The 15,834-nt window shown below is 42.9% G+C and overlaps 1 protein-coding gene across 2 annotated transcripts in view; it reads left to right on the top strand.

The window, feature by feature from the left end:
• LOC116979588 overlaps positions 1-15,834 on the top strand; it is an 81,629-nt gene that overhangs the window by 55,774 nt on the left and 10,021 nt on the right. Inside the window, exons 12-15 of one of the 2 annotated variants that reach the window (XM_033031169.1) lie at positions 1,369-1,503; positions 10,815-10,953; positions 12,460-12,513; positions 15,666-15,743. In XM_033031169.1, coding sequence (XP_032887060.1) covers positions 1,369-1,503; positions 10,815-10,953; positions 12,460-12,513; positions 15,666-15,743 — 406 coding nt within the window. The remainder of the gene's footprint in view (positions 1-1,368; positions 1,504-10,814; positions 10,954-12,459; positions 12,514-15,665; positions 15,744-15,834) is intronic. The other variant, XM_033031170.1, reaches the window with a different exon arrangement.

The raw sequence follows: 15,834 nt of genomic DNA, 5'->3' as shown, positions 1-15,834 counted from the left end.
TGTCATTGCTCTGTTTCTTCTACTGTCCTTACTACTGTACTAATATAGTGTATACAACTACAAAGCACAGTGGCGCAACGGTGGAGCTGCAGCCTTACAGTAGCAGAGACCCAGGTTCGATCCTGACTATGGGTGGTGTCTGTACGGAGTTTGTACCTTCTCTCTGTGACCGCGTAGGTTTCCTGCGGGTGCTCCAGTTTCCTCCCACATTCCAAAGACGTGCAGGTTTGTAGGTTAATTGGCTTTGACAAAAATTGTCCCTAATATGTGGGATAGTGTTGTGTATGGGGTAATGGCGTGGACTTGGTGGGCCGATGGACCTATTTCCACACAGTATCTATAAAATAACATCTAGAAAGCGTTTTGAATAGTCAAAGTCAAAGTATCCTTTATTGTCATTTAGACCTTTCAGTCTGAACGAATTTTTGTTGCCTTGCAGTCATACATATAATAAAATAACAAAACACACAATAAACACAAATTTAACATCCACCACAGTGAGTTCACCAGACACCTCCTCACTGTGATGGAAGGCAAAAGTCTTAAAGTCTTTGTCTCTTTCCTCCTTGCTCTCCATCTGCGGAGAGAACTTCAGAGAACTACCCATTTGAATAGTGTTTTTGAACCTTTTTAGCTTAGTTTAGTTTAAAGACACAGCATGGGAACACAGAGTCCACGCTGAGCAGTCAACGCCCGTACACTAGTTCTATCCTCTGCACTAGGGACAAATCACAGTGTGTGGAATAGAACTATCACAGTGGTTCCTCCTACATTGTAAAGACAGATACCTTCGTTGTGACAACGTGGCGCCCCCCCCCCCCCCCCCCCCCCCCGGGTGTCCACGCTCACCCCAGCTCCCCCACACACTGGGGCCAACTCACAGTGCGCAGGATAGAACCAGCGACCAGCCAACCAACCCACAAACCTGCACATCTCCGTCACGCAACAGGGACCCTGAGCAACCGAAGGAAACCCACGCTGACACTGGGAGCGCCCGAGGTCAGGATCGAACCCAGGTCTCTGTAAGGTAGCAACTCTTTTGCTCTACCACTCTGCCATCCCAAGGTCTTGTGTGTTTTGCGTCCTTTTTGCTGTTTATGGCATATTGTATATTTATTAGCTGTTTTTCCATTACTCCTGTACATATTAACCCTCTTATTCAGTTGTAGCAGACACTCGGTAATAAAGGACACCATCTTCCCCCCTTGTGGTCTATTATAGCGATAGTATTTCTGCTTTTTGATATGTGCATCTTGCGTTAAGTATCAATAATATTTCATCCATAATCGAGTGAATCAATTAGTTAATAATTGATGGAAATATAAAAGAATTAAAAAGTGTGACTGACTGCTCACAATCATTTTTCAGGACATCATAAAGGCCGAGAAACACACAAAACAAAAATCTGTGAAAATTGATAAGCCCACAGCTTGCAAGAAAAAGCTGACCAGCGGCAAAACATATCGACTCCTGAGCGAACCGTCCGCAGAGATAATCCCTGAGGTACGTTGCAGCAAATAATTATAGACTTCTTTCAAATAACTTGCATTCAGAGCTTCCTGTATCTATACAGTATACATATACAGCTGCTCGTTGCTACCTTCCCCACAGCTAACAATGAACCATTCTACATTTCCTAGATCATCGTCTGCTTTGATCTGCCATTTTCACACATTACCCTTCCATATCTCTGGTCGGAAGAAAGGTCTCTAACCGAAACATCACCGAGGAAGATTGTTCCCGATGTTGGGGAAGTCCTGAACAAGGGGTCACAGTTTAAGGATAAGGGGGAAGTGTTTTAGGACCGAGATGAGAAAATCATTTTTTACACAGAGAGTGGTGAATCTGTGGAATTCTCTACCACAGAAGGTAGTTGAGGCCAGTTCATTGGCTATATTTAAGAGGGAGTTAGATGTGGCCCTTGTGGCTAAAGGGATCAGGGGGTATGGAGAGAAGGCAGGTACAGGATACTGAGTTGGATGATCAGCCATGATCATATTGAATGGCGGTACAGGCTAGAAGGGCCGAATGGCCTACTCCTGCACCTATTTTCTATGTTTATATGTTTCTATGATGGTCTCATTCTTGTTTCAAGCGACATGAACAGCTTAATCTCAGGTTGAATTTCAAAGCCACGGTGAACCTTGTGTAAATGCAATGGACATATTGTTTTTCATCAAACACATCTCAAAAACATCCAGCTAAGAATGATTTGATCTATGATTTGGAAACAATAGTCTACGTCACGATGTGTAAAATGATAGCTTGTAGAAAACTGGCATGTTGTTGCTGCAGTTCATTGGCTATATTTAAGAGGGAGTTGGATGTGGCCCTTGTGGCTAAAGTGGTCAGGGGGTATGGAGAGAAGGCAGGTACAGGATACTGGGTTGGATGATCAGCCATGATCATATTGAATGGCGGTGCAGGCTCGAAGGGCCGAATGGCCTACTCCTGCACCTATTTTCTATGTTTCTATTCTTTTTCTCCAGAGGTGCTGTCTGACCCGCTGAGTTACTCCAGCATTTTGCATCCATCTTTAGTCTCCCTCTCCCCTGACTCTCAGTCTGAAGAAGGGTCATGACCTGAAACGTCACCCATTCCTTCTCTCCGGATATGCTGCTCGTCCCGCTGAGTTACCCCGACATTTTGTGTCTATCTTTGGTGTAAACCAGCATCTGCAGTTCCTTCATTATACAAACACAATAAACCATTTCAATGTGCAGCTGGTTTCCAGAATTATTATCTAAACTATACTGAAATGTATGTTTTTTGTCCCAAAAAAAGCAAGTAAGCAAAAATACTGCACATGCGCATCTAAATTTCTAAATTTGGGCTGCAATTAAATAATTGCTGTGGTTGGGAATTGTACTACAGATCCATCACCGATTTTCTGGCACCCTTGGTTCCAGAATGAGAATGTATAAAGAGATCTCAGCATCTCTGAGATGATTCCCTCTATCGAATTAAGTGTCAGTCTAGATTATTTACATGTGCTGAACCATCAACTATTAATGCTTATTAATATTAATAAAACGGGTCTGTTACACCTGAGCTATGACTAACTTGGGATGATTCGTCAGCATTCTGTACATCAGATGTTTTCGGACTTGGGGCTGCAGAAGCAAAGATCAGCTGCATATTGCCTGTGAAACACACTTCCCTACAAATATGCTGTTCATAACAAAGTTTGCATTTTTTAAACGTGTCAGCAGTTCTTTGAAGCTTTCTGAAAGCCCATACTTGCATGAATTTTTTCAGATCTTGTATTAAAAGTCCCTTGTGTTTAAGGTTTTTAAGTCAGATTGTCCATATGTTGATTTAGATAGCTTATTCATTAGATTCCAACTCTGCATTATGTGGTGTTTACATGTTTAATCTTCAGCTTTCTCCTTGGCCTATAACTGTAGGCTTGCTACACGCAGAACAATAATAATCTCTTTACATCCATACTTCCCCTCACCGATTGCTGCCAACTTGTGAGCTGTGATTATCTCTTTAACGTAGGCAAACTCTGGGAACCTTTGTTTTAGCTTTAAAGATACAGCGCGGAAACAGGCCCTTCGGCCCACCGAATCTGCACCGACCAGCGATCCACACACATTAACACCATCCTACACACACTAGGGACAATTTTCACACATACTAGCAATGTTACAAAATTTTGAGATTTTAAAAATCAAGTCTGTAATTTATCCCATCAGATAAAGCATAAAAATAAGTTTAATTTGACACCTAATTCACTTTCATATCTCAAGTATTTAAAAAGTTATGGCCATTTTCATACTGGGAAATGAGCATCTTGTTCCCTATTGATTTTCTATGGACATAACAAAAAAGCTGTGATCGTGAACAGTCAAAAGCCCATAACTTTCTTAAAAATTAAGAGAACTGAATGAAATTTTCAGTTATCATAGATTGAAGCATTCTGAAACAAATATAAAATAATCTTACTTGGATGACCTGAAATTAAAGCATATAATTAGTTAGTTACCTAATTGTAGCTAATTTCAGACTTCAATTACTAGATCTAAACATCTATCCATTTCTTAATAAATGATTAACATTTTTAAATAGCCTAAATGTCCAAATAATATTCACAAATAATTCACAATAAAACATGATTTTTAAATCTCATTTACATTAATTTATAGGCCAAATGGAAGGAATTTAGTGTTTAATTGCTGTAAATAAATGCCCATTTAAATCAGCTTTCCAGTGGGTCCCTGTGGAACGCGCTGGTTTAGAACGTTCACATTGCGGTAGATTTGTGCCCCAAATGCCGAGAAAAATACTGCGCGATATAATGGGCCCAAATTGAGCTACTCGCAATATTAAACTTAGTATAAAGGGATCTTTAGAAGCCCTTTTTAATGTAAAAATATACAACCTAACTTCTGCTATTTGCTTTATGAGACCCTGCGGTTGCTGGCGGTCGCGGGTTTAGAGATTGATTTTTAAACTATTATAACTATTATTCAAGGCCTTTAAACCTAATAATAGCTTTTGCGACGGGGTCTTCCAGCGATTTTTCGTTAATAATTAACTAGGCTGAACATTTTCGATTGGAACAGCTTAGAGAAAATCGCGTTTTAAACCCGCCCCCTCTAAACGGCGCCAAAATCGCGCACACCCTCAGCAGCAGATCTTCAACGACGCTTCAGGTAGGCTTTGCAACATACCTACACATACCAAGCCAATTAACCTACAAATCTGTACGCCTTTGAAATGTGGGAGGAAACAAGATCTCAGGGAAAACCCACGTGGGTGAACGTACAAACTCCGTAGAGAACGTACAAACTCAGCACCCGCAGTTGGGATCGAACCCAGGTCCCTGGCGCTGCAAGCGCTGAGGCAGCAACTCTACCGCTGCGCCACCGTGCCGCTCGTATGTATGTATTAAATTAGTGAAAGGACACTAAAGACTAGAATTTATAATGCTGAAACAGCAGAACATAGTATGTTTGTTTGCCGTGTTTTTGCCCTGATATTTAAGATATGGGAGGGTTGAATTAGACAACATGGGCTGAGTGGTCACATTGACTTCAACAGAAGTGAGTTTCAGGCAAGTTGTATCGTGGATGGTGAACGTCCCAGCTCAAACCACTCTCCTCTGTTTATAAGTTCATAAGTGATAGGAGCAGAATTAGGCCATTCGGCCCATCTAGTCTACTCTGCCATTCAGTCATGGCTAATCTATCTTTCCCTCTCAATCCCATTCTCCCGTCTTTCCCCATAACCCCTGACAACTGTACCAATCAAGAATCTATCTATCTCTGCCTTAAAAAATATCCATTGACTTGGCCTCCACAGCCTTCTGTGGCAATGAATTCCACAGATTCACCACCCTCTGACTAAAGCGATTCCTCCTCATCTCCTTCCTAAAGGAATGTCCTTTCATTCTGATGCTATGACCTCTAGTCCTAGACTCTCTCACTAGTGGAAACATCCTCTCCACATCCACTCTATCCAGGCCTTTCACTATTCGGTAAGTTTCAATGTGGTTCCCCCTCATCCTTCTAAACTCCAGCGAGTACAAGCCCAGTGCCATCAAAGGCTCATCATATGTTAACCCACTCATTACTGGGATCATTCTTATCAACCTCCTCTGGACTCTCTCCAGCACCAGCACATGCTTCCTCAGATATGGGACCCACAATTGCTCACAATATTCCAAATTTAGGACAATCCAAGGCCGCTGATGCTAATATCTGCTCCATCTCACAATTTTCTGTGCACTGCTGTGTTAGGAAGGTCCCATTAACTCCATACTGAAGAAAGAACATGCCTCTTGCAAACACTCACTTCATCAGCCTGCCCAGGATTAGTCAGGTACAGACCAGGCACTTCTGACTTCCTGGGAATATTTTCACAATACCGCCTCCCCCGGCCAGCCCCATCTTAAATGCATCCATTCATTCTGCAGCAATACTCCCTGTAACCGCAAGACTGCATGCAGTATGTTCCTTTGAGAAAAGCCGGTAAAGATTTTGTCGGAAGGAACTGCAGATGCTGGTTTATACCAAAGATAGACAGAAAATGTTGGAGTAACTCGGCGGGTCAGGCAGCATCGCTGAAGAAAAGGAATAGATGACATTTCGGGTCGAGACCTTTCTTCAGACTGGGAGCCAGGACGGAGGGAAGCTGGAGGTATGAACGTGTCCAGACAAATCAGAACCAGAACCTTCTGAACCTGTTCATACCTCTAGTTTCCCGCCCCCTGAGTCTGAAGAAGGGTTCTGATCCGAAACGTCGCCTATTCCTTTCCTCCGAAGATGCTGCCTGACCTGCTGAGTTACAGGGTCTTGGTGAGACCACACCTGGAGTATTGCGTACAGTTTTGGTCTCCTAATCTGAGGAAAGACATTCTTGCCATAGAGGGAGTACAGAGAAGGTTCACCAGACTGATTCCTGGGATGTCAGGAGTTTCATATGAAGAAAGACTGGATAGACTCGGCTTGTACTCGCTAGAATTTAGAAGATTGAGGGGGGATCTTATAGAAACTTACAAAATTCTTAAGGGGTTGGACAGGCTAGATGCAGGAAGATTGTTCCCGATGTTGGGGAAGTCCAGAACAATGGGTCACAGTTTAAGGATAAGGGGGAAATCTTTTAGGACCGAGATGAGAAAATCATTTTTCACACAGAGAGTGGTGAATCTGTGGAATTCTCTGCCACAGAAGGTAGTTGAGGCCAGTTCACTGGCTATATTTAAGAGGGAGTTAGATGTGGCCCTTGTGGCTAAAGGGATCGGGGGGTATGGAGAGAAGGCAGGTTCAGGATACTGAGTTGGATGATCAGCCATGATCATATTGAATGGCGGTGCAGGCTCGAAGGGCCGAATGGCCTACTCCTGCAACTATTTTCTATGTTACTCCAGCATCTTGCCCGTAAAGATTCCTAGGTTACATTGTCACAAGTGTGGGAACTTGCATCGCATCAGTGGGGAACTCTGAGCTGAAATTGTTGATGCCATTTCCAATGCAGCGTTTCTTCTTCTTTTTGCGTATGGCGTGCACAGCCTAAAGTTGTAGAGCAAGGGTAGACATCCAGGCCAGGACAGCGTCGGTTACTAGTTGGATGGCTTTGATGCCCCCAGGGAAAAGCATCAGTGGGCTACACAGAGGAAACCAAATGAAGCACTTTTTTCTGAACCAAGAGCAAAAGAATGGCCAAGGGGCCATCACAGCTCTATGGAGGCTGCAAGATAACCGAAGTGCAGAGATAAACTATGTGGGAAATGTGCTTTATGATTACTTTGCAGCTGTCATCACAGTTCTGCAAAGTAGTAAAGAAAGATGAATGTGAAATGTTGGTTGGAATAAATGTTGCAAAAAAGGAACTACTAAAGATAACGGTATCTTTAATAGCAGACAAGTCATCAGTTCTTCATTGTACATCAACTGAGGAGGGAATTGCAAGGATGCTGAGCATCATTTTACTATTCTCCTTGGCTGCGAGTGTGTCAGAGGACTGTTGCTTTTGGAGAATGGGAATGAAAGAGCCATTCGTTCATCTGATCCATGTTTCATTGTTTATGCTGGCTCCGGCTTTATTTGCACACAGTTAGTCTTTGACGGAGAGTTAAATGGCAATGTCCCCCACTCTTGTTTCAAGTTGCATCTACTTCACATGCCTGGTCCAGTCACATTGTATTGCAGAGCAAGCTGATGTGTTCACAGCTCTGCTCCTTCATGTTCCCGAAGAAGGGGCCTGTTTCCAGAGGTTCTTTGTTGTTCATGTTAGGAGCTTCTGCACCTGCTGGTCTTCCGGGATGGGAAATGACTTATGGAAGGAAGGAGGGCATTTGGCCCATCGGGTCCATGCTGGCTCTCAGCAAGGTACTCCCATTCCTCGGCATCATCTTTCCCAGGGCCCCGTAACTAATTTTCTTTCACATGCTCATCACCTCCAGTAGTGGAGCATTAGAGCAGCATCTGAAGAACATGTTTTGGGTCGGGACCATAAGACATAGGAGCAGAATTAGGCCATTTGGCCCACCGAATCTGCTTCACCATTCGATCATGGGTGATCTAACTTTCCCTCTCAAACCCATTCTCCTGCCTTCTCTCCACAACCTTTGGCATCCGTACTAATCAAGAACCTATCAATTAGTTTAGTTGAAAGTTTAAAGATACAGCGGGGGAACAGGCCCTTCGGCCCACTGAGTCCACCCCGACCAGCGATCCCCGCACACTAACACTATCCTACACGCACTAGGGACAATTTACAATTTTATTATGCCGATTAGCCGGCAAACCTGTACGTCTTTGGAGTGTGGGAGGAAACTGGAGCTCCTGTAGAAAACTCACGCTGGTCACGGGGAGAACGTGCAAACTCCGTGCAGACAGCACCCGTAGTTAGAATTGAACCTGGGTCTCTGTGACAGCAACTCTACCTCTCTGCCACTATGCTGCCCCTGTCAATCCTGCTTTAAAAATACCGAATAACTTCACCTCCACCATCATCTGTGGTAATAAATTCCATAGATTCACCTCCCTCTGGCTAAATAAATTCCTCCTCATCTCCATTCTAAAGGTTCATCCTTTTATTCAGAGGCTGAGCCTTCCAGTCCTAGATTCCCCTGCTACTGGAAACATCGTCTCCACATCCATTCTATCTAGGCCTTTCATTATTCGGTAGGTTTAAATGAGATCCCCCCTCCTCTCATCTTTATAAACTCCAGGGAATACAGGCCTAGAGCCGTCAAGCGATTCTCATACGTTAACCTAATCATCCCCAGGAATCGTTCTCGTAAACCTCCTCTGTACCCTCCCCAGTGCCAGAAATACCCTTCCTCAGATTATAGGACCCTGCTTCAATGTTAATGAAAACGGATGTGCTCCCGATTTCTCTTCTGCCAGTGGCCAATAATTGGGACCATTCTCTGCAGCATTTACTCTGCCTTAGGAAAGATACAATTGATCTTCACCCTGCAGCCAGTCTCAAGGACCGTTCTAACAAAATAAATTGCTTGGTTGCAGCAAATATAAATCTGTTGATGCCCAGTCCTTTAAATTACTTCGTGCTCTTAACTCCTGCGGTGATTTGCCATTTCTCACCCTCAAGCATCCAATTAGAGGCATTCCGATGCCTGGTGCTTGCCTGAAATATTTTAATAGTTGATTAGGCATATTAATATGACCAAGGCTTAAGAGTTCAGAAACAAGCATGTTTCTTTCATCTTCATTAAGGTCAAATGAAATTAGGTTCTATGCAGTATGGTTTTGTTGGGGTTTGGCTGAAGGGGCTGGCCCACTTGGGTGACCTAATCCGCGAGTTCTGGCGAGTTTGCCCTCGACATACACGCAGCACGGTCGACACAAGGTCGTAGGAGGTCTTTGTAACTCTCCTTCATGCTCGAGAGTAGTACCCGTGTGTAGTGGCAGATTTGGCCCGTGTGTAGCGTGTACTCGAGGCCTCAGCTGGGTCACGGCGTATTTTTCAATATTTTGAAAAATGCCCGCGAGTAAAAAACGGTCGCCATGGAAAAAATCTATACTTTTTTTTACTAGGTTTAGTCGTAATAGGTCATAGTAGGTCGGCATGTTAGTCGTAGGTAATCGAGGGTAGTCGAAGGTAATCAAAGGTAGTCGAAGGTAGTCATAGATATAGACAATAGGTGCAGGAGTAGGCCATTAGGTCCTTCAAGCCAGCACCGCCATTCAATGTGATCATCCCCAATCAGTACCCTGTTCCTGCCTTCTCCCCATATCCCCTGACTCCGCTACCTTTAAGAGCCCTATCTAACTCTCTCTTGAAAATATCCAGAGAACCGGCCTCCACCGCCCTCTGAGGCAGAGAATTCCACAGACTCACAACTCTGTGAGAAAAAGTGTTTCCTCGTCTCCGTTCTAAATGGCTTACCCCTTATTCTTAAATTGTGGCCCTTGGTTCTGGACTCCCCCAACTTCGGGAACATGTTTCCTGCCTCTAGCGTGTCCAAACCCTTAACAATCTTATATGTTTCAATAAGATGCCCTCTCATCCTTCTAAACTCCAGAGTGTACAAGCCCAGCCGCTCCATTCTCTAGATAGTCTTCATCATAGTCCAACGGAGATTGAAGGAGGTCGTCTTCACTCCACTATTCGGTGTCCAATTTTTCCGAAGTTAGTCGTAGCTAGTGGAAAGTAATCTTCAACATAGTCGAGGGAGGTCGAAGGAAGTCTTCTACATAGTCGAAGGAGGTCTTCAACATGCCATTTTTTCAAACTCTCCTAAACTCTTCTAAACTCGCCAATTAGGTCGCCCAAGTGGGACAGCCCCTTTAAGTTATCATTAATATTCATTCAGAAATCCCAAGCACTTAACTTTTCTATTGTGCCCTTTGTAATAAAAAATCATAAGTCTGTCTATGAAGAACTTGTTCACAATTTTCTGGCAAACTATTGGTCTCTCTGTAGGCGAAGAGGATATTGCACCATTGAAAACGCGCGTTTATTGTCAAGTGCATGTACTCAATCGTTAATTGACAGAAAGATACAGCATGGCAACAGGCCCTCCAGCCCAATGAGCCCACACCCACCATCGATCACCCGTTCACGCTAATTCTATACTATTGCACTTTTGCATCCACTCGCCACACATTAAGGGCAACCTACTAACCTGCATGTCCTTGGGATGTGGGAGGAAACTACAGCACCCGGAGGAAACCCAAATGGGCAAACTCCACACAGAAAGCATCAGAGATCAGGATCGAGCGTGCGTCCATGGCACTGTGAGGCAGCAGCTCGACTAGCTATGCCACTGTGAAGTCTGAGATGGTGCCATTTTCTTTCCATTGAATAAAATATTATAATATGTTATGTCTCATTAGGAGATTGAATTCATGGACATGACATCTTTTAAATGTAAAAGCTACTTTGAAGTATATTTAGAACAAGGAGAAGATCTTCAGCTGAAACTAATGGACAAAGAGTCAGATGAAGTCATATGGACATCCAAACTGCGGGAGTGTAAGTATCTACCAAATGCAAACGTACCCTTAGATAATTATGAACTCAGCTTGCTTGTGACAAAAACATTTAACTTGCATCCATTTTCAAAGTTGATTTAATTCAATGATAGTCACTGCTGGTATTGCCTTTCACTGAAATTGATAGCTGACATGTAGTGTGTGAACACAGACAAAAAAAGGCTGGAGTAACTCAGTGGGTCAGGCAGCATCTCTGGAGAAAAGGAATGGGTGACGTTTCAGGTCGAGACCCTTCTTCAGACTGAGAGTCAGGAAAGGGGAACGAGAGACCTAGACAGTACTTAGGAGAAATTAATGGAAGGAATACTAAAAACAATGATAAACAAGGAAATGTGGGGCACATAATAGGCCATTGTTGGCTGTGGGATAGGTAACAGGGAGATAATATGGACAGAGGAACTTAACAGGACGATGGTAAAATTAGTACAACAAATAGGGTGGGGGAGGGACAGAGAGGGAGGGGATGATTTATTTGCCAGTTCTCCAGTGAACTTTACACAAATTGCCCAGATAAGAAATTCACCAAACTTTGATATTTTGATTGCTATCACACATATGACCCATCTGTTTTCCATTTAGTGTTCTTTGACTCCATCTGTTTTATCAATGATAAAGATAATTACTCCTCTCATTTATTTCCCTCTAATCTGCCATAATATGCTCCTTCATCTTTGCATCTTCACAGCTGAAATCAATACTCATTGGACTCTTTCCACTCCAAAATATTCCATTATTTCTAAACTGAATTCATTGTACTCTAACCAATCCAACTCATATTCAATCCTAATCCAATTCAGTCTTTGCAAGAATCCCAATAATTGACATCATTCATTTCGCATCCAGTCACGTTTCAATCTCAACCCAATTTAATGTTACAGTACAAAATCAGAATGTTTGATGCATATAACCATATAACAATTACAGCACGGAAACAGGCCATCTCAGCCCTTCTAGTCCATGCAGAAAACCTACTCTCACCTAGTCCCATCTACCTGCACTCAGACCATAACCCTCCATTCCTTTCCCGTCCATATACCTATCCAATTTATTTTTAAATGATAAAATCCAACCTGCCTCCACCACTTCCACTGGAAGCTCATTCCACACAGCTACCACTCTCTGAGTAAAGAAGTTCCCCCTCATGTTACCCCTAAACTTTTGTCCCTTAATTCTCAAATCATGTCCTCTTGGTTGAATCTTCCCTATTCTCAATGGAAAAAGCTTATCCACGTCAACTCTGTCTATCCCTCTCATCATTTTAAAGACCTGTATCATATATTTTTCTCCTTTCAATCCTGATGATATGTTTTTAAAAAGGATTACATTGAATTAGGTTGTAAAATTATTTGTTATGCATTTTTATACTATATTTAACATTGTTCATCAGTCCAGATTTGGGGATTTTATTAAATCTGCGTATTCATCCAGTTTGCATTGTCATCCCTTTTCCTTTTAATCAGAAGAGTATCTTTCTGTGATGTTTCAGGTGACTGGCCGAGCAATAAGCAGAATGAACCAGCAAAACAAAGAAACATTAACAGTATGTTTTTACTATGGCATTTACTTAAAACAAGATATAAAGATTGCTTAATCTAGCAAAAGACCATTTGGTACAGTTTTTTTGGATAACTTTTAAGGCACACAATTGCAGGTGTCTTTGTTTCTGTGGCACAAAAAAATGTCTCAAAAAATCCCTGAAAACAGATTGTTGTATTGGTATCAGAGTGTTGACGAGACATGGTTCTAATAGAAACCTCCAAAGGATTTAGAAGGAAAAGTTCTGAAAATTAAGGTATTGTGTTAAATTAGACCTTGAACAAAGATGGTGCATGCCCTCCAAGCTAATTTCCTACACTTTGTCATCTGCTGGGGAAATGCATGTGTGCATATGTTAAGCAAAAGCGGGGTTAGATCTTGCGTTTAGACATGATGTCACCAATCCCACTCTCGAGCCTGCAATGAGTTAGAGGTGTGGACAGGAAATGTGACTGAGCAGATCACTGCATGAGGATATGATTCTTTACCAAGTTTTACACAATGGTACATGATAGAGAAGGAACATGCCTTTGAACTAAGGTGCTTCAAAGAATGTAGACAAAAGTGCTGGAGAAACTCAGCGGGTGCGGCAGCATCTATGGAGCGAAGGAAATAGGCAACGGTTTCGGGCCGAAACCCGACTGATGCAGGGTGGGGGGTGGCGGGAAGAAGAAAGGAAAAGGAGGAGCCCGAGGGCTGAGGGAGAGCTGAGAAGGGGAGGAGACAGCAAGGGCTACCAGAAATTGGAGAAGTCAATGTTCAAGCCGCTGGGGTGCAGACTGCCCAAGCGGAATATGAGGTGCTGCTCCTCCAATTTCCGGTGGTGCTCACTCTGGCCATGGAGGAGGCCCAGGACAGAAAGGTCGGATTCGTAATGGGAGGGGGACTTCAAAGAATAATGGACATGCAGTTGTACAGTAAGAAAATATCCACTTTGTGCAACCAATGCAGAGAATGAATTTCAGGGGAATTAAGGCTTGGAATTATTTAAAAAGAGGTTGATTTGAAAGCAAATTGTGGGATCCTGTGAGATTGCATTTAATATTGATTTTAATGGATAATGATCCTGTGAAGTGCCTTGAAACTTTAGGAAATATTTCCATGTTCTTTTGAAACTAAACTTGCCGATCAACCTGTAGTGGCCATTTGGCCTGTTTTGCATGTCATTGTGGGTGGCATGTTCCTTTAAACTTTAGACTGCCCGTTATAATGTGGGTGGGATTTATGACGTGTCTTTGGGCGTGTTTATGCAGCTTAACTGCTTGCGTGGTAGTTTAGTTGGTTAGATTCGTGTTGGAGTGAAGAGGGAGAAGGTTAATCCTTCGACCATGTCAAGCCACATGTCGAGCATGTCAAGCCACATGTCAAGATCATGTGAAGCATGGAGACACGAGGAGTTTTCTAGTATCTGAAGTAATGAACTGGAGTTCGAAGAAGATTGCCGGAACAAGTCGGAAAAACCTTGGATGTATCTTACTGTTTTATATCTCCAATAAAGAAAATATTCATTAAAAGACTGTGTGCTGAAGCTTTATGAAAGGAGAAGCTCTGAAGGTCTCTGAGGCAGCTTGCATGCGTACCGAAGATATTCCCCTTATCCCGTCTCACCCAATTAGTGGCTAGGGAGTTAATTTCCTGAATGATTTGAAAAATCTGCCGCTACATTAAGTCGAAGGATACCTCCGGCAGAGGGTTAATTGCCAGTCCCAGAGAGTGGGACAGAAGATAAGTAGAAGCAAACCTCCGGCGGGGGTAAATACCAGTCCCTGAGATAGGGACAGAAGATCGAAGTGCGAAGGCTAAGACCTCGGAGAGGCGCAGCCAGAGCAGGACGAAGGCTAAGACCTCGGAGAGGCGCAGCCATAGAAGATTGGTTCCAGTCGTGGAACTGAAGAAGAAATACCAGTCCCAGAGAGTGGGACAGAAGATTTAATTGAAGACGGCAGGGCTAAGACCTCGGAGAGGCATAGCCAGAGAAAGAAGATTGGTTCCAGTCGTGGAACTGAAGAAGATCTTGGCCAGGAAGAGCCTTGAGGTCTATCATCAGCATCGGAACGTATCTGAAGACGTATCACTGGATTTGTGAGTACGAATCGATTATTACCTTTTGAATTAAAATCAGGGTTTTAATTAAAAGAATTCTGTTACAGAGCTCAAGAAGCTGTTTTCTCCAGCGTGTCTGGGAAAGGCAGACCGAGCTTGGATTGTTTTGAATCTCTTATGATAAAGAGCATTCCATTTGAATTAGCATCATTTATTTTGCACCTGGAATTAGAGAGAGGTTCTCTACATTATCGGCATGTTTTAGTTTTGGAAGAAATTGTTGATAATAACAAAGTCACTTAGAAACAGAGACTTTTTCGACTAATTTAAAGACTTGGCAATGTGCCAAGACCTCTTTTAAATCATGAATAAAGATGAAGATGAGGGCAGAGCTATGCCAGAAGAGCCACGTGGTGATGAAATAGAAACGGGAGATAGTATCTCAAATGTATCTTCACGAAGATCAGGCCGCAGATCTGGTTGCTCAGCCAGTTCGGTTTCGAGGACTTCTGCTCAATTGGGAGCAGAAGCTGATTTAGCAGCGCTCTCAATAGAAGCGGATGCTATGAAGAAAAAACATGAATTGGCCCGACAGCAAGAAGAGAAGATGCGACAGATAAAGCGACAGCAAGATTTATGACGTGTCTTTGGGCGTGTTTATGCAGCTTAACTGCTTGCGTGGTAGTTTAGTTGGTTAGATTCGTTTTGGAGTGAAGAGGGAGAAGGTTAATCCTTCGACCATGTCAAGCCACATGTCAAGCCACATGTCAAGCCACATGTCAAGATCATGTGAAGTATGGAGACACGAGGAGTTTTCTAGTATCTGAAGTAATGAGCTGGAGTTCGAAGAAGATTGCCGGAACAAGTCGGAAAAACCTTGGATGTATCTTACTGTTTTATATCTCCAATAAAGAAAATATTCATTAAAAGACTGTGTGCTGAAGCTTTATGAAAGGAGAAGCTCTGAAGGTCTCTGAGGCAGCTTGCATGCGTACCGAAGATATTCCCCTTATCCCGTCTCACCCAATTAGTGGCTAGGGAGTTAATTTCCTGAAAGATTTGAAAAATCTGCCGCTACACAACCTTTCACTGAATTATTATTTTTTCCTTCAGAAAATAGGAGGAGAAGATCAAGCTGTGAAATCTTTGCGGAAGAAACCAATGTCAAAAAGCCACGTGTGGATAATACTGGTACTGTACTTCGTAATTCAATGTTATCAAATAATGCAGCTCTCTAAGACTTTGGTTAGATGCATTTAGCGTATTGCACCCAGTTCTGGTC

Source organism: Amblyraja radiata, chromosome 13, assembly GCF_010909765.2.
Source record: "Amblyraja radiata isolate CabotCenter1 chromosome 13, sAmbRad1.1.pri, whole genome shotgun sequence".
Classification (NCBI taxonomy): Eukaryota; Metazoa; Chordata; class Chondrichthyes; order Rajiformes; family Rajidae; genus Amblyraja; species Amblyraja radiata.
This window is presented reverse-complemented; position numbering and strand designations above follow the sequence as displayed.